The 26,753-nt window shown below is 37.3% G+C and overlaps 1 protein-coding gene across 2 annotated transcripts in view; it reads left to right on the top strand.

Moving 5' to 3' along the window:
- The window catches only part of FOCAD (focadhesin), a 321,941-nt gene that overhangs the window by 39,805 nt on the left and 255,383 nt on the right, over positions 1-26,753 (top strand). For both annotated transcript variants that reach the window (XM_028508513.2, XM_036021544.1), the window contains exons 3-5: positions 1,735-1,809; positions 4,092-4,246; positions 21,336-21,440. In XM_028508513.2, coding sequence (XP_028364314.1) covers positions 1,735-1,809; positions 4,092-4,246; positions 21,336-21,440 — 335 coding nt within the window. The remainder of the gene's footprint in view (positions 1-1,734; positions 1,810-4,091; positions 4,247-21,335; positions 21,441-26,753) is intronic.

Genomic DNA, 26,753 nt, shown 5'->3' with positions numbered 1-26,753 from the left:
GTCCCTTCACTAGCACAGATAATCAAGAAATGCTTATGTGTGTTACTGTTAAAAAATGAAAGTGTGACTGTATTATAGGGCATCTATTTAAATTATTCTGTTATTAGAAAACTAAAGTAACAGTGTAGGCTGATATATCCTTAAATTTTAAAATCATTTTAGGCTATATTCTCTGATTTTAACATCTGTGATATTGGGTTGCATCTAGTAATTGATGGCAGTAGTCATCAGTCAGTTGGTATTGCTTGTATATTTGTGAACTTGACCCTGATTTTCTAAATGAGTTTGAAAGAGCTCTTTTTTAAATATAAAATACAAATTCTAAACTATATGAAGCACTGTATAACATGAATTAATTGGCAGCCTTTTTTTCTTTCATACTGGTACATAAAATAATGGTGTGTCTTATAATTGATGGCCCGTTACATTCAGAGAAATATGGTATATTTTGTAAACAGAAACCAAAACTATTCACTGGTCCTCAATTCTTGTTACTATCCCTTTAACTGGGAGGTAAGAGAAAGTTAATTGATCTAAACTTAATATTCATGGAAACGACTGAACTTTTATTGCAAAACTGAGACCATCAAGCATTGAGGTCTTGAATCATTTTTAATGTGTGACATATAAAAAGAAATGAGGGACTGGGTGCTGTGTTTCTGTTTGAACTTTTCTGGAAACTTTGCAAGACTGACAGGTATTCACAGCTGTATCATACATTGGTCCCAAGCGCAGGATCAACAGTTGTTGCAGTTGCCAAGTATTTCCATCCCTCACACACAGAATGGCTGTCCTTGTTGCAGGCCTAGGTTCTGTGAAAGCAGAGATGGGTAGGACAGCTGAAGAGCTAGGAGAATGAGATTCAGGTGGTAGGAGGTAATAATATTTACATATTTATGTAATCAATACTCCTGTAAGAGTATTAGCTTCAAATTTGAGCTTATGGACCAATGCAAGATATGGGAAAATTTTAGGGACTTATTAGGTTGAAAGCTTGTTAAAGGACTAAAACCTGTGAGAAAATAATCAGGAAATTAAATCATAGAGCCTAGAGGAGGGAGAACAATTGTGATCAAGGGAGACCCATCGGTTCAGATCGGTGTGGGCCATAGTCAAAGATGAGGATGCGTTTTCTCCCTCTTTGTTAAGAGCTTGTTGAAGCATGAAGTTCATTTAGATGCAAAGATGATTTTAAAAACTGTGGAGTTTCCTGTATGCCTTACCATTTCACGTATCAAGCGATCTCAAGGCATCTTATATTAAGGGACAGCAATTTGAACTGAAAATACAGCAAGTTTCTTAACATCTATGAACTGTAGTTTGCTTACTGGGATAAAAATCAGGGTAAAAATGCTTACCTTGATGGTTGTTATGATGATAAGAAATTATGCATGTGGACTGACTACCACATTTTGCCATGTATAATATGCACCCACATTTTTTGCACATTATACACAGGATTATTATATCCATGGTATGTAATCATTATGCCTGTGTATAATGTGCATCTTTACTTTTTCCTTAAAAATTTGGGCAAGAAAATGTGCATTGTATTTGGCAAAATATGGGTAATTCAGTGCATTCTACATAACACATACTCAGTGACTTGGAATTTTGTCACCAGTTGACTGGCATACTCATATTCATATCAACTACTATTGATATTATTTACCTTCAAATGCAATATTTAAAGAGAACTTCTGAGGAAAATGTATTCATTATTCTTTTTTTAAGGCTGTGGGTCATCTTATTGCTGCAGTCCTAAAGGAAAATGGTTTTTCAGAAAAGATCCATCAATCCACAAACCAGGTATGTGTTTAACTTTGTGCTTTCATTCTGTTCAGATATTGCTGCTGCCTGGATCATATATGCATGCCTTTTGTTTCCTTCACAGCTCAGGTCACTGCAGAAATGATTTGAAATTGTGAAAAGTGTATTGCCTTTTTTTTTTTGCTAGTATTTTCTTCCAAATAGTTAAGAAATTTTAATTTTTGACAACAGACTCCAGGAATAAGATATGGAGGGGATAAGAGGAGTAATTTTATGATTACTAATGAAAAATAACATGGGTAGAATGAGAGTAGGCATGTTTTAGAGAAGGTTGATAGGGTTACCTGTGAGGGAATATTTTTGTTTAATAGAGAAAGTGAACATAGTGGCTCCCTTTGAGTGCAGGAGATTTTTCATGCTGTAGATGGCCCCATATGTGAAAAAGTCACGTATTGGCAGTTGGAATTGGAGGAAAAATTCTGCACCGTGCATAATGCAGGTGAATGCTCAGTGTTGGAGCGATGCCAGCTTACTGAGTATGCATATCACTTGGGTTTTGGTTGACCAGTGTTGTGTATCTTGACATGCTGGTTGGAAATTCTACTGAAGTAGCTGCTCTAAGGTAAACTGTAGAGAATATAGGTGATGGAAATGAGATTTTTTTTTTTCACAGCAGAAACAAATTGATTTCCTTTTTCTTGAATTCCTTTTGATTAGCTGCTCTAAGTTACATTTCTTTACTGCATCTGCTGACATGCTGAAGGAAGTGTAGGGGTATACTTCACTGATTGGCATTTATCTGGCATTTGTGTGTAGCCATCTAAATGATGTTTTCTGAGAACCCTAATCTTAATCTTGCCTATAGTCACATTATGTATTCTGACAAGAGCTAGTGGTTTTACTTAAACTGCCAGGATTTATTGTCAACGTCAGTCCCTATGACCAAATATTCCCTCTTGCATTAATAAATGAATACTTAACTTCCAAGGGAACACAGTAGTCCCTGAAGGGACAGTTATTTATTTATTTATTTATTTATTTATTTATTTATTTATTTATTTATTCTGGCTTAGTAATGGAGTGAGGACATTTAGAACCCTTTGATATTATCTATACAAGTGAATAAAACTTCCCTGTAAATAAAAGAAATGGAATATTACTTTCCTGCAGTGACTTTTAACTATATTATTCTGGTACAGTAGGATCCTACAATTGAAAAGGCTCCCGCAGCCAGCTACAGTAGGAAAGCAGACACAATAAGATGTTGATTTCCATTCTTTTAGTTATTCTTTGGGAGCTGGGGGTTTTAATCTTTTTCTCCAAGTTATATATTTCCCCAATAAACTATTGGAGGAAGAAAGGAAAGAAAAAAAGATGGTTTCACTGTGTGTGTGTGTGTGTGTGTGTGTGTGTTTAAGCCACAAACCAAAAAGACCCCAGACTGTGTGTAAATCTAAATGGACTTGATCCACGATACATTTAAATATAGTGTTATCATTAATAGTGAACCTTTTTTTTTTGATGAGATGATTATGGGTGCCTGAGAAAGTTATGAAAGTTAGAACCTCTGCCTTTGCGGGAGTTTTCAAAATAAAGAACTTATATTTCCTTACATAACTTTCCAGTGTTTTTCTATGAATGATAACAGATTCACAGTGTGAGGTAAGGGTGGAAAAAGTCAATCTCTTTCATGAGCAAACAGTCTTTCTAGGCTTTGGTTGGCAGTCATGGAACCAGCAGCCTGCTGGTAGCCAGTCCTACTTTTCTCTCTTCCATCTGGGCCCATTTGGGCAGGGACATTGTGTGTGTGGGGTGGGGGGTGGTTAGCATGGGGCGGGAATACATGTAAGTAATAACGGTTGTTAGTAGTAGAGCAGGGACATTTTCTGAAAATGGAATTGTTGTTGAGGGCTTTGAAGCATAGGTGTGGATTGGAATTCAACTTAGACTAACTGGTCTGCTGATGTTGTTGGTGTCTGATGAAAGGGCTTGGTTTGGCTAGAGCCCTTTGCTGGAGCCAAGTCTTAGTTGTGATCCCCCGTTCTGTTGTGTTGCTCGAAATGAGGTCATCATACTTGTTGGCAGCCGGGCTTATTTTCAGCAAATACACCAGATGAGAGAGAGTTCCTATATCAGAATACATCCATTACCTCTCTTGAAAAACTGACTTTGGTCTATTCTACAAATACTGTGACAGCAGCATCATCTTTGTGTAGGAGAGCAAGCCTACTATGAATGAATTACACTTTGATGCATGGCTGGGGGTGTGTATGCATTTGTTGCTTATCAGAAGTGTCCTTTAACTACTGGTTTGATTTCAGACTCCTGCTTTGAACTTGCTGTGGGAGAAGTGTTGCAGTGATAATGTAGTGGTTCGGACAGCCTGCTGTGAGGGCCTGGTGGCACTTGTTGCTCAGGATCATGCGGAGTTCAGCTATGTTCTCAATGGGATACTCAACCTGATTCCATCGACCAGGTACTCTTTATGTTTGATCAGTTAACATTTTAAAATTTTAGAAAAAAAATTTACTAATTTCCATTAAGGGTCAACATTTACCCTACTTGCCAGTTGTTTTTATTTCTCTTAAAATGTCATGTGATTGATATTTCATATGTGATGCGAACATGCTAGTTTAAACTCTGCAGTTTTGTAATCTTGTGGGTATTTGCTCTACTTAAGTCTTGAGGTTCTACATAAATTTGTCACTGTTCTTTTTGTGAAGAAAATAGCCAACTAGTTTAGAATTCACAACTGTAGTGCAAATTCCTGACTTACTCTAAGAAAGAGAGTTGCCTATAAGCAATACTTCCACAATGATAAAATTTTTATACACCATTGAAAATAGTTTGGCATTAGTACATGTATTAAAAAAATAATAGCACTAACCCCTTTAAAAAGTATTTTGTGACTTAGATATGTCTTCTGATTATTATCCAAGTATATAATGTATAACCTTTTGCATTTGTTTGGTATGATCATATTTATTCCATTCACAGTATGAGGTTAGTAGAATCACAAGAGATAAAAGGGGCATACAGCATTCTGAGGTGGTTAAATAGGACCATATTTGAATCCTCCTGTGGAAGTAAGCCTGTCTTGTAAAATACTCCCTGAAAAAGAGATGCCACTCATTGTTTCAAGAAATGGTCTTGATCTGTACCCTTTCGATTTTGCCTTTAAGTCATTTGAGTTTCTGCCTCCTTCTCCTAAATCTTTCCCATGTTTTTTACTCACCTTTATTGTAGTATCATCAGAATTGAATACTTAATCTTTTTTTTCTCACTCTCATTGTGGGTGTTCAGGAGGGGAAATCACAATCTCATTCATGGGCAAAACAGTTTTTCTATCAGTCTATGGAAGATGCTTTCCTGGGCTTGAAGTATAAGTATATTAGATTAAATAACCTCTGGCCTTTTAAGTACCTTTTTTTAAAACAATATTTTGTTCCTTTAAGTCATCTCTTCATATCTTTTTGGAACCTTGGTTTTTCTTTATATTCTGCTGTCTATAGTCATAAGTCCTATCCCTTTAGGTGTGGTACATGTGCTTCCCAAACCACCTACCATCTGTTTTACATGCATTTCCTACCATGAACCTCCCTTCCCTCCCCTCTAGCTACATACACCTGTTCCTCATTCTTGAATCTTTGCATGCACTCAGCCTCTGCACAGAATGTTCCTTCTCCTTCTCTTTCTGACTTCCTCTTCATCCTTTCAAGCTCAACTCAGATGTCACCTGTATTACCTAGACATTTCCCTCTTCTCAGCTGGGCTACTTACTTACTCTTTCACAGCATTCTTTTAAACTTTTATTTTCAAATCTAGGACACTTTTTGATAGAAGGGGACCAAATATTTCCGAGTAAGGATTTGATGATGACTAAAAATTAATTTATTTTCTGTCCTTTTCTTTGTGTGCATGCCGACACATGTGCACACACACAGCACACACACAGACGTTTTTAGAAGGCTCCTGTTGTCTACCCATTGAAAAAAGTAGTTTTGAGGAGGCTTTTAAAAACTTAAGTTTTAATGTGTCTCTCCTTTTGTAACTTGTTGGTTGACCTTAAACAAGCCACTTAGATTTTGACTTACCCCTTTTTTCAAATGCAGGTAATGGTATTTCTTCCCCCCTAAATAATTTTCAAGTGCCTTAAAATTCACAAATATAAAATCCACTTACATTGTGTTATACTATTTTTATTTATTTAATATTTTATTTCTTTATTTTTAGAGAGAGGGAAGGGAAGGTGAAAGAGAGGGAGAGACATCAATGTGTGGTTGCTTCTCAGGTGCCCCCTACTGGTGGCCTGGCCTGCAACCCAAACATTTGACCTGACTGGGAATTGAACCAGTGACCCCTTTGTTCACAGGCTGGAGCTCAATCCACTGAGCCACACCAGCCAGGGCTGTACTATTTATATTTAAAAGCAAGGGTATTAGCAGCTAAGGGGGCCATGATAATGTCTTTGTCTGTGTAAGGGATAATCAAAGCAGGTTAGATTATTCCTTTAATTCTAGAAGATCATGAAAGAAAATTATGCTGGTATGAGATATTCTTCACACATCAGTATAAATTCATCATCACTATTGTGAATATCACTATTGTGAACCGAAAAGCATACTTTACTGATAGTGAATCAGCATACCATTTATATATTATATTTTTTCAGTGACCTTAGATTCTTTAAAATTAAAAATGTATTTTTTTGAATAGACAATATGTGGTAAAAAATTCAAAAGGGTGTATGAGGCCAAGTCTCTGTCTTACTCCTGTATCTGCTTTTCTCCTCAGAGGCAAAACTCTTACCAGGTCTTATATTTTAAGGGTGTTGAATGTACATGCACCTGAAAACTTACATGTATCTATTTTTTCTTTTTTAAAAAAATATTTATTTATTTTTACAGAGAGGGAAAGGGAAGGAGAAAGAGAGGAAGAGAAACATAGATCTGTTGCCCCTTGCACACCCCCGATGGGGGGCTAGGCCTGTAATGCAGGCATGTGCCCTGACTGGGAGTCGATCCACTGACCCTTCACTTTGTGGAATGATACCCAACCAACTGAGCCACACCAGCCAAGGCTATGTGTATATATTTTTCTTTAAAAAAACTCCTACAGAATTAGTAGTCTTCTAAACACAGTATTCTTTATTTTAGATTTTTCATTGGAAAATATATCTTGGAAATACTTTCTTAACATACATAAAATGCTTTCTAATTTTTCCATCTACATTTTAGTCCATTGTTTGAATGGCCATTGTTTACCAATTTCCTATTGTTTTTAGTTATTTGCAATCATAGGCAGTGCTTCAGTTGATAATGTAATCATACACATTGGTGACCATTAGTTTTCAGAGATCTTTAGAAATATGGCCAAGATATAGAAGAAGGCCTTAACTTTTATAGTATGCAAATATGTAAATTTTAACAATTGAAGTATCCTGGAAAATTTCTTTTCCATAAATTTTCTTATTGAGAATGTTCATGTTGTCTAAATTGTTAGCCCCAGGGAAATGGTGACAGAATAGACCCTGAAGCTACCCAATTTAATTTTTGAATCAATTTGATTGCACAATGTGTTATGTAAGTGCTAAGTTTTTTTTATTGTTGCCAGTAGAAATAATAATTATATGTGAAAGATTTTCTTCACTTCGATGGTTTCAAATAGCAGAACTGTGTAGTTTATAGCAATTTCAAAGACTATACATTATGTTTTTTAAAAAAGTCACATGAGAATTAATTAAGAAATTAAACTAAATTTAATAAAAAAAGCAGGAGATCCAAATAACCTCCTCCAAATGCTACTCAGACAATCTTCTGAGACAGAAAACCATCTTTATATTTGGGATCCAAAAGCAGAAATGACTTTGTCACTTGCTTGTGCTTCTTGGCTGAGACATTTTGGATCTTCAGTTTCCAGTATTCAGGTTTCTACTTGTCTGTGGAAATCTCTTCTTAAAATAGAGGTTTATCAGAATTTAGAGGCACCTTGGGAACAGAGCTACTCAGTTTTGATGTAGAAAATAATTCTAAAAATTTATTTTTATTTTGCCTACCTGCAAGGCTAACATCTTTCAGGAACACATATAGAGAGCCAGAAGGGCAGAGAGTGCTCATGTGAGTTGGAGGTGGGGGTTAGAGAGAGATGGTGAGAAACAGCAGGCTTCTATGGAATAGGTATTTAGAGAATGTAGCAGTTTCTGGAACTTTCTCAGTATTATAGTAAATGTTGAGGTAGGTGGAGGTGGGCCAAGGGGGTAAATGGGATGGAAAGAGACTTTGCTTGGGGTGATGGAACACGATGTAGTGCGCAGATGATGTTTTGTTGAATTGTACACTTGAAACGGGTATGGTTTTGTGAACCAAATGTCACTCCAATAAATTCAAATTTTTTTTTAAAAAAGCTGCTGGTGCAGCCACTGTGGAAAACAGTACGAAATTTCTTCAGAAAACTAAAAATGGGACTGCCTTTCACCTGGCAATCCCACTGCTGGGACTATACCCTAGGAATCCTCAAACGCCAATCCAAAAGAACTTATGTACCCCAATGTTCATAGCAGCATAATTTACAATAGCCAAGTGCTGGAAGCAAACCTAAGTACCCAACAGTAAATGAGTGGATCAAGAAACTATGGTACATTTATAAGATGGAATACTATGCAGCAGAAAGAAAGAAGGAGCTCCTACCCTTTGCTATAGCATGGATGGACTGGAGAGCATTATGCTAAGTGAGATAAGCCAGGTGGTGAAAGACAAATACCATATGATCTCACCTATAAGTGGGATTTAACCTAATCAACAAAACAAACAAGCAAGCAAAATATAACGAGAGAAATTGAAATAAAGAAAAAACTGATAAGAAGGGGAGAGGTTTTCAAGAAACATGTATAAAGGACACATGGACAAAGCCAAATGTGGGTAGGATTGAGGATGGGAAGGGGGGGATGAGATGGGAGGGAGGATGAGATGGGAGGGGAGGGAGTGAGTGGTGGTGGGAAAAATGGAGATAATTGTACTTGAACAACAGTAAAAAAAAAAAAACAATGCAAGGAAAGATAGAAGGAAAAATCAGTGAGGTCATCTCTCCTAACTTTATAACCTTCCCCTTAGCCCTTTGCAGGTCTAGTCTATAAATTTCTTTTAGAATATGTACGAAACACCACCTCCAATCCCCTTCCACCCATCCACCACCACCTCAAATCTAACCCACATTGTATAGTCTAACTTTAAAAAAAAAAATTTGACATTAGCAAAGCTCTGGTTGTCTGAACTTCAGGGAGTGGCTGGGAAAGTGTCTGGGGCTGTGTTTGAGAGACTTCCCTTCAAAGGAGTAGCTTGATGTCCAATAGTGTTTTTGGTTCAAAGCTGAGGCTACACTGAAACAATTGTAAACTAGTTTTTATAGCTTCTGTAAACAATGAAATGGATTTTAGAGGTCAAAAATGTTCTTCTAATCAGTAAGGAAATTTGAAAAAAGATCCCTAGGGAGGGTGAAGGAAAGAAAGGGGACCACAATGGCAACATAGTAAGGAAATCACCAGTTAAATGTGAATTTTGAAGTTAAAACTGAAATTAAAGTGAATGATACATAGTAACATGTACTTTTCTTGTCCTTTAAGGAACTGCTTGGTTTAAGTTTGGATAGTTTTTGGTTTTGCTTGTTCTTTGTTTTTACATTGGGTTTATCCTAAGAAAAAAATTCCCAAGGCAAGGAGTTTCCCCATTTTTCTTAGATTTCCTGCCCCCTTAACTGAGCTGGCTTCTAGAAATCTGAGGCAGCCATTGTTATAGTTGCTTAGTAACAGGATTGTGAATAAAAAGCATACTGTCCTGTGGAAACAGGTATTCAGTTTTCGATATTGAGATGTCATGACAGCCTGTAATTTCAGTTTAACTGCTCCCCCCACCCAGCCCCCTGCACCAGCCCCTTCTTTTAAAAATGTGTTTGGTAGAATGGTTATGCTCTAGATAAACTAGGCTGCTACTTGATTTGTGTGCCTTTGTGCTTTCAAACAGGGAAGAGACCTACAATTTATACATTTGTGAAAATAAAGTGTATTAAGGTATAAGAGATTAAAATAAGTTACTTTCTGAGGTTCCTAAAGTCTACCTTTTAATGAAATTTTGCACAGGGTATTAAAAACGCCCATTGTACATCATGACTAAAGCTGTTGGATTCGGTGAGTTCTTAATCATGGGTTGCTCAAGGTCCAATTTGGTTAAAAAGTGATTCTGAGAACTATTTGGAATTAAGGTATAGGGTAAATTAATGACAAAATTTTTGTCTCTTTGGGTCTTCTCTTGTATTGATGACCCTGTTCCTTGGGGACACCTAATTGCTTCGTTATCGTGTAGAAAATGGCTAGCAACCTAAGGAGACACTGTATTTGTATCTTGTACTCTTGAGGCTTTTCTGTATTATTTAGCTTCCTTATCTCTTTTAATTTGGTAGGAAAAGAACCAAGGAAGGGTGACTTTGTGAAGTTTCCTCTGAGGTGTCCTCTAAGGAGGACAGCTGGCATCTTCCCTCTGCAGCTGGGGTGTCACAGTGTTTTTTATTAACTGAGATGGTTTCAGGGCTAAATCTGCATTGATTGATAACACTGCTCATTTAAACCTTACCTGAGAGGGATGGAATTAGTAGATTATGTCTGTTTTTCCACCTTCTCTTTTAAATATCCCTTTAAGTTATTTAGCTTGTTTTCAGATGTTCTCTTTTCTTTTTTTCCAAGCTTTTTTCTTTCATTAAAAATCCCAGAATCTCTTTTAAATTTCAGCTCATAACCAGAAAAGTAATTCTAGCCAGTTTTATTGTATAGGACATTCTGCCCTTTTTGTCTTTTAAGTTGGTTGATCTGGTTGAAGGCTTTGTTTGTTACAAAAATCTTCCAGTCATGTGTTTATGCTAAGCCATTTCCAGGTGATTTAAGGAAAGTACCTACTGAGCACGTGACTTTCATAATGGAAAAATGTCTCAGAAGGAATCAGGCTATTTTCTGGCACTTAGAGGACAGATGAAGGTACAGAACTTTCCCAAGCACAGCTCAATAGCATGACATCTCTCAGGTTTTTTTTTTTTTTTAAAGAAGCGTTATTTTTTTTTGTCATTTATTCGACAATGGATTCCTCAGAATGTTTTTTTTTTTAAAATTTTTATCTCCTTCTTCTCTTCCTGGCTCTCTTTTCTCATAATTTTTTTCTAATAAATTTAAAAAATGGTTTGACCGTTAATCTAATGTTTATTATTCTCTAATTTGCTGGTGACTAACTCTGCTTAGGGCTGGTAAGTTATTCTTTCCCGTTAAAAAGGGACTTGGCCACAATCTTCCCATTTGTCCCCATGATGCCCCTTTTGGGGATATTTATATCATCTTCTTCAACCCTGTTTATTCTCATCCCTGGCCAAAAAATTAGTGTGGGTACTTCCTTGTACCTCATGTTTGGAATATCTCGAAAGCAAAGAACCAGGAAAACCTCAAATTATTTGTTGTATTCAAAAGGAGACTGAAATGAAATACATGAGCAGTGCTTAATGTTATTATCAAATGAACCCCAAACAAAGGAAACCTGGTAATGTTATTCATATACACAATAGCAATTGTGCAATTTCTCTAGTGTAAAGCTATTTTTTGGGTGGTGCTTTACAAAATTTTTTTTACTTTATTTTTATTGTTTACACTATTACCAATGTCCCCATTCCTCCCACCTGCCACCCCCGTACTCACTGCACTTTCCTGGGTGGTTTTATTTAACATAGTTTGTATAGCATAACCAAAAAATATTTTCTTTTCTGTTTTATTTTTATTTTTTTTTGGAATATTCAGCATCATTTTTGACCCCCACTTCTCTCAGGATAAGATCTGGGTCTTTTCATGCCCAGTGAAAATTGAGGTTCTGTTTTGCATCATCTCCTGCCACTGTACTTGTAGCTATGGCCTGGCCTTTCCTTTTCTCTTTGAGGGTTCTTGAGTCAATTCTGCTTTTCTTGGCACCCATCCAGGAAAAGGCTTGTTGCAGCTGAGTTTTACTGAAGGGCTTTTGGCAGCAGGCTTCTGAATGTGTAAGGACTCTTTGGGTGACAACTTACGGAAACCCACTTGCACTACACTAGTTTGAGATAAAGGTGTGATTTTAATTTTTTTTATAAAGGGCTGTCCCAAACGAACAAAGAACTGTGATGCACCTGGACCTCAGGAACAAATTGGACACAGGCTTTGTGTTTTTTCTTTATTGTAGCTGACTTTCTCTGCTTCCTAGTCCATGGCCACCACCTGCTTCTGGGTTAATATCTCTTCTGTCCAAGAGACAGCCACACTGCAGTTGTAATTTCTTGGTCACATTTAAAGGTGACCAAGGGTGGGCCCCAGCACATGTGAGATGTCTACTCCCGGACCAGTCAACTCTGCCAGGGGCTGTGTATTAGTGTTCCAGGGCTGCTGTCACAAATGACCAGAAACCTGGTGGCTGTAAACAACAGAAATTTATTATTTCTCAACTCCGGAGGCCAGGAGTCCAAAATTAAGACTTTAGCAGCGTTGGTTCCTTCTTGGCTGCAAGAATCTGTTCCATGTCTTTCTCCTAGTTTTTGGTGGCTGCTGCAGCCCTTGGCATGTGGCTGCATGACTCTGATCTCTGCCTTTGTCCTTTTATGACCACCTTCTCTGTGTGTCTTCGTATCTCAAATTTCTTTCCTTTCTCTTATGAGGATACCAGTCACTGGATTTAAGACTCATTGAGGATGATCTCACTTTGAGATCCTTAATTATATCTTCAAAGACACTATTTCCAAATGAAGTCGCAGTCACAGGTACTGGAGTTAGCACTAACATGTATTGTTTTGCGGGACATAATTTAACTCTCTACAGGCTGTGTCTTTATTGTGTGAACATATGAGTGCTAGGGTCCCTTGTATAGTAATCATACAAATAGGGAAGGAATGGTATTTGCCAAAACAGAGAAGAGGAGACTGGGACACTATTCCTGAGGAGTCTCCTGCACTGGGATTGAACTTTGGGCAGTCATGACTTTGGAAATAGGTATCTCTCAGCCTCTCAGCTCAGCTCTAGTTTGGAAACATAATTGTGCTCAAGTATGAGTGACTAGTACTACATTTGTGTTGTTCTGACAGGGACAAAGGGTAGAGAGATTGAGTGGATGGAGATTTATTTTCAAAGATAACATACTTGCTTTACTGTGATGGCAAGATGCCACTGTGTTTTCTATCAGCATCATCATCATTATCATCATCCTCTTGAATATTTTTTTGAAACTGTAAATTATCTCTCCGAACAGCAATAATGATAGAACCAGCCATTGCCTTGGTTGCCAGGGTTAGGTAGATAAAGGAAGATAGCTTGGAGTGTGACACACAAAAATAACCAAGAAAATTTCAGAAAAAAAATGGGTGTTATAAAGAGGAGCTCTTCCTATGATTTCTAAACCTTTTAATGGAGAATTTCAAAAGTACAGCATGGTGTTGTGAACCCTCCTGTTTCTGTCACTGAGCCCAGCAGCTGCTGGCCCACGGCTGGTCCTGCTCCCTCCACAGCCCCATCCAACTCCGTCCTGCCCATATTCTTTAGGAGAAAATCCAACATTGCGTGATTTTGTCTGTAGATATTTATGTGCGTAGCTCCATTTTAAACACATCATGACGAAGGTGTATTATACCTAGATGTACATGTGTGAGTGCATGCATAATGTTTTAAATGTCCAATCAGCCTCCAGGTTTCTAATTACCTCATAACTTTTTTTTTTAACAGTTTGTTTGTATGGCCATCGAAATAAGCATGGGCTGTTATGTCTTTTACATCTCTTTTAATATATAGGGTCCCCTCCTCACATCTGTCTCTCTCCATCTGTCTCTCCTTTTCTTACAATTTTTTGAAGAAACTTGGTTCTTGGCAGAGATTTCCTTAGTGTGGATTTTGCTGATTATATCACCATGTACTTTAATTTATTTTTCTTTATATCCTGTTCATTGAAAGTTTGCTTCAGCCCTGGCTGGCATAGCTCAGTAGATTGAGCACGGGCTGTGAACCAAAGTGTTTCAGGTTCAATACCCAGTCAGGGCACATGCCTGGGTTGCAGACCATGGCCCCCAGCAACCACACATTGATGTTTCTCTCTCTCTCTCTTTCTCCCTCCCTTTCCTCTCTAAAAAAATAAATAAATAAAATCTAAAAAAAAAGAAAGTTTGCTTCTAGAAATGTGATGATATTTAAGTTAAATTTTTGTTGTTGTTGGAGGTGGGTGTCGGGAGAGGGAAGAATTCTCCATAGGTGGTAATGTGTTCTTCCATCAGTAGGTACATAATGTCTGATTGTTAACTGTTGATATTCAGTGGCTTGATCCATTAACTCATTAGGAGATTCTCAGTGGTGAAATGCTAATTCTATAATTTTTTGTTCATTTATTACCTGAAATATCACTATAAAGAGAACCTTACCTAAACCTACTGTTAGATTAGTTATTAGTATGGTTTGTATAGGAAAGGCAGGTTATATATCTGATTCTTTTCTCTTTATTTACTAAACTTCAAAATAATCAGTTTTTGACATATCCTTTAGTGGTGACTAATTTGATTTTAAATAAAATCAGATTTATTTTATAAAGAATTATAATAAGCTCATGGATTTAAAGAATTGATATATTTTATTTCTGTTTTCTCCTTTTTTAATGATTTTTTGAAGCTATTTTTTCACTCTTTTGAGTGAGTTTGCTTTGGACCCATGCTTAAGAAGCAGCTTGAGAGAAAGGGAGAGGGAGAAGAAGAGGGAGAAAGAGCGATTGAGAGAGAAAAATTTAAGTAAAGTTTTAAAAAATCCTATAGCTATTAAATAACTTTCATATGCAATAAGTGATTTAAGAGGGAAAAGAGTTAAGCAAAACAACGTCTTCCCAAAGGGCCTTGGCGCAGCTGCTCTGTCTGGTGTTTGGGAACAGGAACCATTTAGGAGTTAGTTCTCAGTGTGGTGAATTTAGCTGCATGGTGGGCAGTTGTGACCACAGTAGTTATATCTCTATTTACCTTGCTAAATATTTATCTTTTATTGTACTTATCTTACCAGGAGTCTTAATTTGTTTTAATGTTGTAAGTACATGGATTAAAGTGTATTAAAAAATCTAAAGGCAAAACAAAACACCTGCCTCTCTCCCCTCAGCAGGGTTATTTCATTGCTTGATAATGTAAAAGCATTCTATATCAATTTTATCTTCCTAGTATTTATAATGTCCTCATTTGCTAAATGTGTAATTCCTAAAATGAAAGGCTCATAACCACAAATAATAATACCATTTATATTTGTTAATTTAGTAATAAAGTAACAAATTTTAGTAATAAAGATATCAGCTCCTGTAATTTTAATGTTCATATGTAAAATCATGTAATTGCAGAATTAGAAATTACCTTCAGAGGTCACCTCTGTAGTCAATCAAGGCAGTACCTTTTAGCAGTCTTTCATCCATCTATCCATGTGTTAATTAAACATATTTATTGAATATTTTCTGTATGCCTGTGCTAGGTGCTATATATCATAGTGAGGAAAGCAGACATAGTCCTTGCACTCATGATGCTTTTGGTATACAGGGAGAAATTGACATGACTATAGTTGCACAAATACATATTGAACAGCATCCTTGTCAGTGGTCACAGAGTATTCCATAATATGGATGGGTCATATTTTGACTCTATTAATAGTCACGAATTTCTTTTTATTTTTTAAAAAAGATAACAAATACAGTGAAAGATCTTTTTTTTAGGTGTATGTATGAGTAATTTTTTTAAGGAGGAGTTCTTAGAAGTGAAATTTATGGGAAAAGGGATATGTGTATTAAAAATTTTTATAGGCACTGCCAAATTCCTTTCCATAAAAGCTTAACCAGTGTATATTCAACACGAAAGTGCTTATTTCCCCATTCACTCATCAACACAGGATATTATGACTCTTATTCTGTGATTTACATATCTATATTCTCTGCCTATGTTTCTAATATGATTTACCTTATTTTGTTGCTTTTCTTGTTTTATGGATATTAATCTTTTCTGTCATATATGTGATAAATATTTTCCCTCAAACTATCTCTTATTTTTAACTTTGTGTTTCCTCTCCCCTGAAATTGCTTCTAAATGAGCTTTGCTAAAACTATCTGGAATTTTACTTACAGATTATCTTTGTTGTCGTTGTTCTTTTTCACATCTTACCAATTCTCTCCTAACAATTGCTTTAATTTTCATAGCCACTTGAGAAACATGATAAAGACCTTATGTAAGTTCTGGTATTCACTTTAATCAAAGTTCTTTGTAGTCTACATCTATTTCATTTATTATTTTTTATGTTTTATCTTAAAAAAAAATAAAAGCTTTATATAACCACCCTTTAAAAGTGTACAACACAGCAGTTTTAATATATTTACAAAACTGTGCAGTCATCATGCATTATCTTTTAACTAGAGAACTTCTTTAAGAAAAAATTTTTGTGTTATATCTGAAAATATTTCTTCTGTCATTACACATTACTCTCAGTTGTTTGTGGGTAGGTTTAAATTTATTAAGTTACATAAACCTTTCCCCAATAATTCTGTATACATTGGTTCATTCAATGTTGCAGATGAGAATCCTGTGCCAAATTAGAAATTGTATCAGTTTAATGGTCTTTATTTTATAGATGTCATTTAAAAATCTGAGAATTCATAGGATTTTCTTTATATCTTCGGATTTGAAAAATTCTAGCAATTTAATTTTTTCTGGTATCTTGCATAGTACTTGATAATAATCCTTTCAATTTGAAAATTTAAGTTCAGTGAAATTTTCTTCTATGCTTTTTTTGACTTTTGCTTTTTCAGTGTTTATGTTTTCTTCTACTTCATTATTTTGATTTTCAGCACTATTTAAACTATTATAACCTCTTCTGTTAATCATTACAGAATTCAATAAAAATGTTTGATTTTGTAAGAGCAGATCTCAGGTACAGAGTAGCAATGTCAGAGTAACAAGAAAAAGAGGGTTTTGTGAGGAGAGATGGAAAATACTAGAAATTAGGGTAGGTTTATAGTTATTTTAGGCTTAATTATTAATTAACTGAATGATTAAAGAGTAAAAAACATTACAATCTTTATGGTACAGTTAAACAGATTATCACAACTTTTTGAAAAAATAACTGGGTACTTTATTGACATACTTTTATTTGTTCTCTAAAACAACACAAAAGCTGGACTTATTCTTGTACTTCTAATTTTACAGATGAGGCTGTGAAGGCTCCTAGGTATTAAGTGGTTTGCCCAATATTCTTAGCTAATTAGAATTAAAGCAAGGATTTACATAAAAATCTGAAATCGTCCCTCTCAACCCACTTGGAATATTTAAATAATTTGAATAGTTATTCAATTGAATTTAAGGTAAATGTGTTACTATTTGAATAGTTCTGTATGTGACTTGACTGATACCATATCTTTTAAAAATCATAATCTAGTAATGCTTCACTCTTACTTAAAATACAGTAAGGACACAGTTATTCACATCGTAAAATCTGAATCCATAGATAAGACCAAGCAAGACCTAACTTAAAGAAAGTGAAGTTCATTTGTCAGCCTCAGTGGTTCTGTGAACTTCCTGGAATTCAATGCAAATATGATGTGTGCACTTTTCTCTGGGATTCTATTGCTTTTGTAAAGGGTGGGTGGTCCATGTTGGTTAAGATTATAGGTCTGTTATCTGCCTCTGTAAAACTCCAGTCATATGACAAATAAATCATTAGAAAAGAAAAACCAATCTAGTTTCATGTACAAAAAAGGATTATAGCCACACTTCGTCTTATTGTGCTTTACAAATGTGACTTTTACAAATTGAATACAAGCCCCTCCACGACAAGCAAAAAGATTATGACCCTCTTTATTGTGGTGGTTTGGAATTGAATCCACAGTGTCTCTGAGGTATGCCTGTATTTAATGAATCCATATTTCTTGGAAGAAATTCAGCCAGAAATTCAATTAACACTGATCATCTAAAATGAATACCGTTTAAACTAATCATTAGGCCCAAGAGAAGTGGCTTTATGTGGTTACTAGGTGCAGCCTGGACTTTCTAGGTTTATATAAGTGGAATCATTTTAGCTTAAATTAGACATTAGAGCTGATTTCCAGTTGCATAAACATTCAAGGTGAGAATCTAGACAAGGATACTTCTGAATATGTAGTGATCCTCTGACCAATGCAAACCAAAGTCGGCCTCCTATGACAGATCCCAGCCAGATACTACAATGTGGAAACTGCTCACTCACTCTGATGATGAGAATTTATCTGCTAAATATAGCTGCAGACCTGAGATTTCATGTTATTGTATAACATCTAGGCATAAGCCTGGGTCAGAGCCACAGTAGTTTGTACTATTCCAAAGAACTACCTCTGAAAACCCAAGACTGCAACCCTGAGGCCTGGTGAATCTTTGTATTTGGAGGAGTCAGGTCATCCTGAAGCTCTGAGGAGTCTCCATAAGCTCTGTTCTCTATGACTAAGTCCAGACATTCATTCCCAGGAGTGGGTGCTTAATAAAGTATTTATGGAACAATTATGATTTCTATGCAGAAGAATATCCAACTCTTTGTAAATGGAAGCGTGAGGGCTGTGAAGAGCTAGAGGATATACTGGAATAAGATACCATTCCTTAAAATTTGTATTCTCAGCTACAGAATGGTTTTGATTTTATAAAAGTGAGTGGTATGAATAAGGAATTTATTCTAAAAGTTTGGGTGTTGAGATATCTCTTTTCCTAAGCTTTAGAGGAGGATTATTCTAGAAACTCAGAGTGTCAATAGAGAAGGTTATCAGAAGAACGTGAGCAACACCTCTATTCCCAAGGAAATCTTGAAGAGATGCCATGCAATGAGAGACAACTACAGTTCATTCCAGTATTTTTTAAAATTACTTTTTAATTGTATTTAGTCCCAGTGGGATTAACTGGCCACAGAGCACCATGGGATTGACACAATACCAATGTAGGGTACGTGAGGAAAGCTAAATCTCTGTTTGACATCCACTAGAGAACACTCGCAGGAGGGAGAATCTTAGGGTAAAGGCTTTATGCAGTGATGAGACCTCTGTGTTCACCATAGAATCCACACAGGAGAGAAACCATACACTTGTAATAGCTTTCACAAAAGATTCAGTCATGACACTACATTGCATGTTGTAAAAATTGTGGAAAATGCTCCAAGTGCAAGGGAAACCTCAATGCTCACCAAAGAACCTACGTAGGAACTAAACCATGTGAGTGTCTACAGCAGTGCTGGGTAGTAGAAATATAATGTGAGCCACAAATGTGAGCCACATATATAATCAAAATTTTCTAGTAGCCACATTAAAAAAATAAAAAGAAACAGGTGATATTAATTTTAATAATGTATTTTATGTAACCCCACATGTCAAAATATTATTTCAATATGTAACCAATATAAAACATTATGCATGGCTATTTTACATTTTATTTTTGTGTCCTAAGTCTTTTAAACCCAGTATGTATTTTATACTTACAGCTCATCTCAATTTGAATTCACCACATTTTAAGTGCTCAGTAGCCACATGTGGCTATTGGCCACTGTATTGGACAGCATTGCCAAACCTTTGGTCAGCTGGACAACTTTAATGCCGTGAAAGAGTACACTCAATAACACCTCACTCAGTAGCACCAACAAATATCAATTACTTATGTCCAAGTCCTTGTCCTAGCTACAAAATAAGTTAACAGTGATTTGTAACTTATTATTTTTCTGGATAGCAAACGACATAATACATGGTAAGCACTTAGAAGAGTACTTAGCTTGCAATAAGTGCTCTGAAATATTAACATAACTATGTTAATGTTATATATGACTAAAATATAATTAATTTTTTATTTAACAAATATCTTTTTTTATTTCTAGAATTTCTTTTTAGTTCCTAGGAAGGTCCTTATACAAAAAGGGCAGGATAATTTGTGACAACATGGATGAATCTGGAGGGCATTATGCTAAGTGAAACAATCCAGACAAAGAAAGACAAACAATATGGTATTACTCACAAGTGGAATCTAAACAAAAGAAAAAAAGTTGAACTCATAGAAGCTAAGGTGGTTGTCAGGGGGGTAGTAGGGGGTGGAAGAAGTGGAAAGAGATTGGCCCAAGGGCACAAACTTCCTGTTATAAGATGAATAAGTTCACAGGATCTAATGAACAGCATGCTGACTGTAGCTAACAGTGTGGTATTGTATACTTGAAATATGCTAGGAGAGTAGATTTTAAGCATTCTCACATACACAAAAAAATCAATAAATGATATCAGAAGAGCTACTTAATTGTATACTCAATTATTTTACAAAAAGGATTAAATGAAAATATAAAATCTGTAAAGAACTAGAATAAGTATTATCATCACTTGGGAGAATGTGAGCTGACTGGGAACCTGCAGTGTGGGAAGGACCGTTGATGTTCCTTTGCTCTCTCCCACCTGCTTCCCCGCCTTCCTCCTGCCCCATGACTGGATGGAGGGCACAGCTAGAGGAAGAGAGGCAAAAGCCCTACTTTACTGACATCACTGTGGTTCTCTGTCGACTCTTGCAGTTTTTTTTTTTTTAAAGAAAAGTAGCCAGGTGAGTCATAATGTATTAATTGTGGTAATCATTTCACAATGTACAGTACATATATCACCTTGTACACTTTAAATATGTTATAATTGTATTTGTTAATTTTACCCCAATGAAGCTAAAACTGGAGAAAAATCTCATTGTGCAATTTAAAAAATTAATCTGAAGGAAAAAATAAAACAAAAAGTGCAGGCTGTTCTTCTTTTTGATGTATTATCCTCCTGCCTCTTATAGGAATATGGAAAAAATTTAAAGTTTTATTCCCCACTCCCATTAACTTTGTTTTAATGGGGGTTATTTGTTCTTATTGGTCCTCTGAACTACTGTTTTGAATGGCTGATTTAGTTCATGTCTTGTTATTCATATGTCTGTAATAATAATTCATGGTCTGCTAATATTTATAAATGAAGGACTTGATTATTCAGTAGGGGTAACTGATGTGGTCACTGCCAGCAATTATGCGGGCTCATGTTTGTTTTTCCTGATTGATTTTCCCCCCGAGTGTGTGTAGGTAAGTGATTGATAACTTGGTGGTTTGATTTTTCGGCCCTACTTCTCCTTTTTGGGAGCTGTCTGCCTGTAGGCCTCTCCTTGGCTGTGCTGTAGAATGAGCTGGGTGGCTACTGTTCAGTATGGGTAGCAAGTGTTCAGTCATTTAAAAATGGTAAAATTAAGCCCTGGCTGCTGTGGCTCAGCGGATTGAGCACAGGCTGTGAACCAAAGGGTTGCTAGTTTGATTCCCAGTCAGGGCACATGCCTGGGTTGTGGGCCAGGTCCTGAGTGGGGGCCACGTGAGGGGCAACCACACATTGATATTTCTTTCCCTCTCTTTCTCCTTCCCTTCCCCTCTGCATAAAAATAAAATCTTCTAAAAAATGGTAAAATTAAGCACTTCATTAGAATATTTGCTTTATATCTATAATATTTAACATGTCATTATATATCTTTAACAGGAATCCACACGGCTTGTTAAAAGCCATTATGAAATTATTACAAATGCAAGCTGTTAAGGAAGGACAAGCTGGGAAGAAGAACATTCAGGATATATATTCTATTAGGTAAGCCTTTTCCCTTTTCTTTAAAAACCATGTTTTTTGTTGTGTGAATTGTTAAGTTATGAACTGAGACATGCTAATCCATGAAGAATTAGTTATTTCAGAGATTTTGCAAGTGTACTTAAAGCAGGAGGGTAAACTTTCTCACTATGAAAAATAATAGGAGACTAACAAAAGGGTTATTACCCAGGGGTAGGTCAGTAGTTAGGAGCCTTGATTTGCCTTTTCTTTGTCATCTATAGAATATAACATGGTAGAATTACTTTAAAAAGAAAAACCACACTGCAACAATTAAAGTGAAATGCAGTAGATTTTATGGGGGAGTTGTGGACAAAAGATAGCACCATACTTATTTGTGAGTGTGACCTTAACCATTGCCTTGAAAGTCCTAGAAAGCCATTTCTTAAGAGAGGAGCTCCCATCCAGTGAACAGAGTTCCAGTAACCCAGAGGATGCCAGTAACCAATGCATATTGTCTTAGGAACTCTGTTTAGTGATGCATCCAGAAATGCCTGCTTCAGAAGAATGAGAACATGGGACCATAAACAAGGGTACTGGTTCTTGGTGGAAAATGGCTTACACAGGCTGTGACAATTCAACATGGAAAGTAAAAGATACATGAGGATCCTCATTGGCTTGAGCATACAGAACCCGAAGTTTGGAGCATTTAACACCACAGAAATCAGAAGCTGAGAGGAGTCTGTCCAAAATGTTGACTGGTGTCTACTTGTGTATATTTATAGTGTTTTCCTTTTGAGAATAAGTCAACAGTATCTTTTGTATTACAATGATCTTTCCTGAAATTTTAGTGGTATTTATGATCTCTTTTATTTTTATGAGTACAATGTTGAGAGTTTTTAAAGCCAGTTTTTTCAAACAAGGCCAGATTTCCATTTTATGCAATTTTTTCTTAATATGCCTTTTGAATGTCTTCAAACACACAGAAAAGTTGGGAGATTGTAGTACAATAAGTTAATAAATTTATTTACTTGTTAACTCATCAATTAATTTTTTATTTTTTTTAAAGATTTTATTTATTTTTAGAGAGGGAAAGGGAAGGAGAAAGAGAGGGAAAGAAACACCAATGTGTGGTTGCCTCTCATGTGCCCCCCACTTGGGGACCTGATCTGCAACTCAGGCATGTACCCTGACTGGGAATCAAACCAGTGACCCTTTGGTTTGCTGGCCCCTGCTTAATGCATGGAGCCACATCAGCCAGGGCCATTAATTTATTTTTAAACAGGGGAAGCAAAAGGAAAACTATTTGCTATTTGAAAATACTGTGGAAATATGATATGTAGCATAAACTTTTCCAAACTGATAATATGTTGCTTTTTAACATAGTTTTGCCTCTTGAGGTTCAAGGTTTGTCTTTGATCCATTACCTTGACCAGAATTGAACGTAAGGAGTAGATGAGCAGATGTTAATATTTCTAGATGAGTCATATGAACATCTGTGTTTTTTCTCCTTTTAAAAAGAAGTTCAAATTCTTGGGCCAGGGTTCCAGGGTAGAAAATGATTTCATTTTATTATTGGGTTTCATTTCATTATTGTTCATGGCTGGGGAGGGGTGGGGCATTTATTTATTTATTTATTTTAAGATAGGAAAGCTATTGAAGTTTTTTTATATATAACAGTTTTATGACAGAAATTCACCCATTTATAGTGTACGATTCCCATAGTTTTTAGTATATTCATAAAATTATACAACTATCACCGTAATGAATTCTAGGACTTTTTTTTTTATCATTCCAAAAAGAAATTCCTCACCCATTAGCTGTTTTTCCACATTTCCCTCCACCCACTGGGGTGTTTTTAATTTAATTTAATGTTCTCGACCCTGACTGCTCATTAGAAATATCTGGGTGTGGAACTTACCAATAATCAAATACCCCTGCCCAACTGAGTCATAACCTCTGCCATGAGGCCTCAACATTTGTATTTTTTAAAAGGCCCAGGTGATTCTGATTTACAGCGAGCACAAGATGGTATGTTAGCTGCTCATTAAGGTGCATTCTTATCACCTGGGACCTTGCTGGATTGCAGATTCTCTTTCCTTATGGCTAGGACAGACTCCAGATTTTTCTCTGACCAGCTCCCAGGTGCTGCTGCTGGTCCCCCATCAAATAGCAGAGCTACGAACAGCATCAGCAGTACCTGGGGGCTTGGTGGGGATGCACCTTCTCAGACCCCATCTTTGACTGCCTGAGTCACAGCCTGCATTCTGGTAAGGTAATTTAGAGGCACCTTAAAGTTTAAGAAGCCCTGTTTAGATGATGGTAAAGGGAAAGTTTCTGTCATGCATAAGAATTAGAGTTACTCTCATTTTCATACTGATTGTCCTCACTGGCTCTGAGTGCTAGACCTTCAGTCATCTGTAATGTTTCACTTATTTTTCTATTTATAATTTATATTCTCTTGTACTTGGTTCTTCTAACTGCAATGTTGTTTTCATAAGATACTAGGTGCTAGGCATGGATAGGGGGCCTAGTTTGAGGAGCTGATATCATAGTGGATACATAAGGTTTGTCCTTAGATTGGTGGCACATTAAGAGGTCCAGAATCAATCGCCTGAGTTGTCATAATCCAGTAATGTTTATGGAGAGCCCTTATGTGAATGGCTGTCTGGCACTATAAATCAGTAGAGTGCAATCGAGTGCGTAAGGGCCTTAAGTTCCTCCAGGGGGGATTGGGGATGACAGAAATGGGGGAGAGGTGAGCCTGAAGAGCAGCTTCCCCTTGAGAGAGCTGTGATTACCTGAGTCAAGCACAAAATCATCATGCTGTTTTGGAGCCTTCTTTGCCACATGTTGGTTGGCATTATCACCCAGCCTTGGAGAGGCAACTGATGAGCTATGTTTGAAAGCATAAACAAAGATATGAGAAGCTCAGAACTCCCCTGAGAGGTGTTCCTGTTACAGGGTGCAGCCAAGAGGGGGGCCCCAAAAAGGCATTTGAAATGGGGTCCAGAACTTAAGGTGTCCAGGAGATTTTAAGATGTCTCCATCCCCCACCCCAGGGTGTGGGCTGGGGGAAGGGACAAATGGAACAGGGCCATTGAGAGCTGTTTTGCATAGCAACAGCCTTGCAGCTAACCTCTGGGTTGGTCATTTAACATATCTATAGCCTTTGGCTGGTTGCAAAGATATGTTAAGTAGCTGTGATCAGCTCTAAGATAGGGGAACAGAAGTAACTTCCCCACCTAGATGTAACGGGGGGGGGGGGGGGCAGGTCCCCTGCGTTACAGCACCTGCGTGGGAGCTCAGAGAGGATTGGCTCCAGGACATGGGGCACGCCTGCCCAGATTCATGATGGCAGCCCAGTAAAGCTGGAAGGATACGAATTCTGGCTTGTGAAGCTGAGTGTGGGAGGAGTCAGAAATGAGGCTGCAGAGGAAGATTGGCTGCGGGGATTTAAAAACCGAGATTTGGCGGCCATTGAGGAGAACCATGCTGCTTTAGGGAGAAGAGCCATGTGCAGCCATTGAGGAGAATCATGCTGCTTTAGGAAGGAGAAGCACGCGGACTTGACGGAGTGGAGACTCCTGCAGCCCTGAGGAGAGAACCACGCGGCCTGGCAGAGTGGGGACCCCCACAGCTTTAGAAGGGGGAACCACCACCTGGTTTTAGCAGAGATCCCGGTGACTCAGCGGAGGGTGCCGGGAACCCAGGGAGGTCTCCCAGTCGAGATGGAGTTCCAACTGGGAAGAACCAGAGGACTGCCTAAGCCATGGACTTCTATTTCCTTTCCTGAGATATGGTACTCTGGACTGGGCAAAGGGGGAAGGAAGGAAGGACTGTGTGTTTGTGGGTGTTTTAAGGGACTTTGGGATTTTGGTAAAGACATTAGGTCACTACTTTAAGTTAGTATAGCATTAAATAAACATTTCCTTTTCACAAATCTCTGGCATTGAGAGATGTCTTTCCTCTGGCGGCGGACATAATGGACCCGGGGCCTTCTTTCAATAATAGTATATCATCCCAGGCCCCCCTTGTTGTGTTCTGTAACATTCCCTGGTTATGCTGTAGGGTTAATTTAAAATGGAAGTGGTATGAAACTTAATTGTAAGCTTTCTGGGAATGAAACTAATCTATGTTTTTATTGGTATTAAGGACTCTGCTAGTAAACTGTTGGGACTTAAGTATTTCTCACTTCTTTTTGTACTAAGAGCTGACTAACTTGAATTATAGTAAAACAGAATATGTGATTATTTTAAGTGAGCCTGTGCTGAGTTGCATAACTCATGCCAGTATGGGAGTAAAGAGAGAGGGAGATGTGAGGGCCCAAAATGTTAGCCAGTGGCTTCCTTGGTCCCTGTGAATTTCTTGAAGGGGATCTAGAGTGGGTTTTCTCTTCATTGACCCTAGACCTCAGTGGTTCTTAAACTTCCTGTGCATAAGAATCATCTGGGGAGCTTTCTAAAAGTATAGCTTCTCAAACCCACTTCCCAGAGATTCTCATTCATTCAGTCAGTTTTGTGTGAGACTCTGAATCAGCGTGTTTGTCCAGTTAGTCAGTGATATGGATATAGGTCATTTGTGGATCGCACTTGAGAAATAACTGCTTGAGCTCCTGGGAGTTTTATGGTACCACATATGACCTGCAAGGAACCCCTTGGGTACACTCACAGGTGGTTCTTGAGTGGCCTAATCATTTCTCCTTGCCTCTGTTCCGTATTTGGGAGGGAAAAGGTCTGTATGTTTTTAAGTTGCAAGGCACCAATTTCCTCTTGTCATGTCCACTATGGGCAGTAGTGGCCTAGAGCAGAACCAAAGAATAATTCTAAAGGAAAAGCAATCCAATGAGAGCAAGCCCCATATAGATGCAGGGGGAAAGTATATAAGAGATTTAAACTCATTGCTCTGCTCAGTGAAATAATGCCATGGTCCGAACACATTAGTGTTCTTCCTAGTTGGGGGGTGGATGGCTGTAGGAGGAGGAGAGAACCCTCAGCACCCTCCCAGAAAGCACCACTGGTGTTTAGTGTTTACAGTGCATATGCAGCTCATCCTCAGTGTTTGATGTGTATGTCTGGAACATGCCTGCAAACCTGAATTTTAATAAGAGACTTGGATATACAGATGGTCTGTTCACCATGCTTTGAGATGCACTAGATTAGATTGTGTGCAGCTAATAAAGTTCCTGTTGCTTAAGTGGACCTTTCTTTAGTTGTGTGGCTTAAACAAGATTAAATGGGGATATTTAAGTGGGGTTTCAACTTCCAGTGCCTTTGAGGATGGGGGAAGTTGGAAGAACAATGCAGTATGTTTGACTGGGTGATTAAATGAAGAGCATATGCCAAGTGTTAAAACCTT

The sequence above is a fragment of the Phyllostomus discolor genome, chromosome 3 (genome assembly GCF_004126475.2).
Source record: "Phyllostomus discolor isolate MPI-MPIP mPhyDis1 chromosome 3, mPhyDis1.pri.v3, whole genome shotgun sequence".
NCBI lineage: Eukaryota > Metazoa > Chordata > Mammalia > Chiroptera > Phyllostomidae > Phyllostomus > Phyllostomus discolor.
Note: the sequence above shows the minus strand (reverse complement) of the source record. Positions and strands in the feature narration are given on the sequence as shown.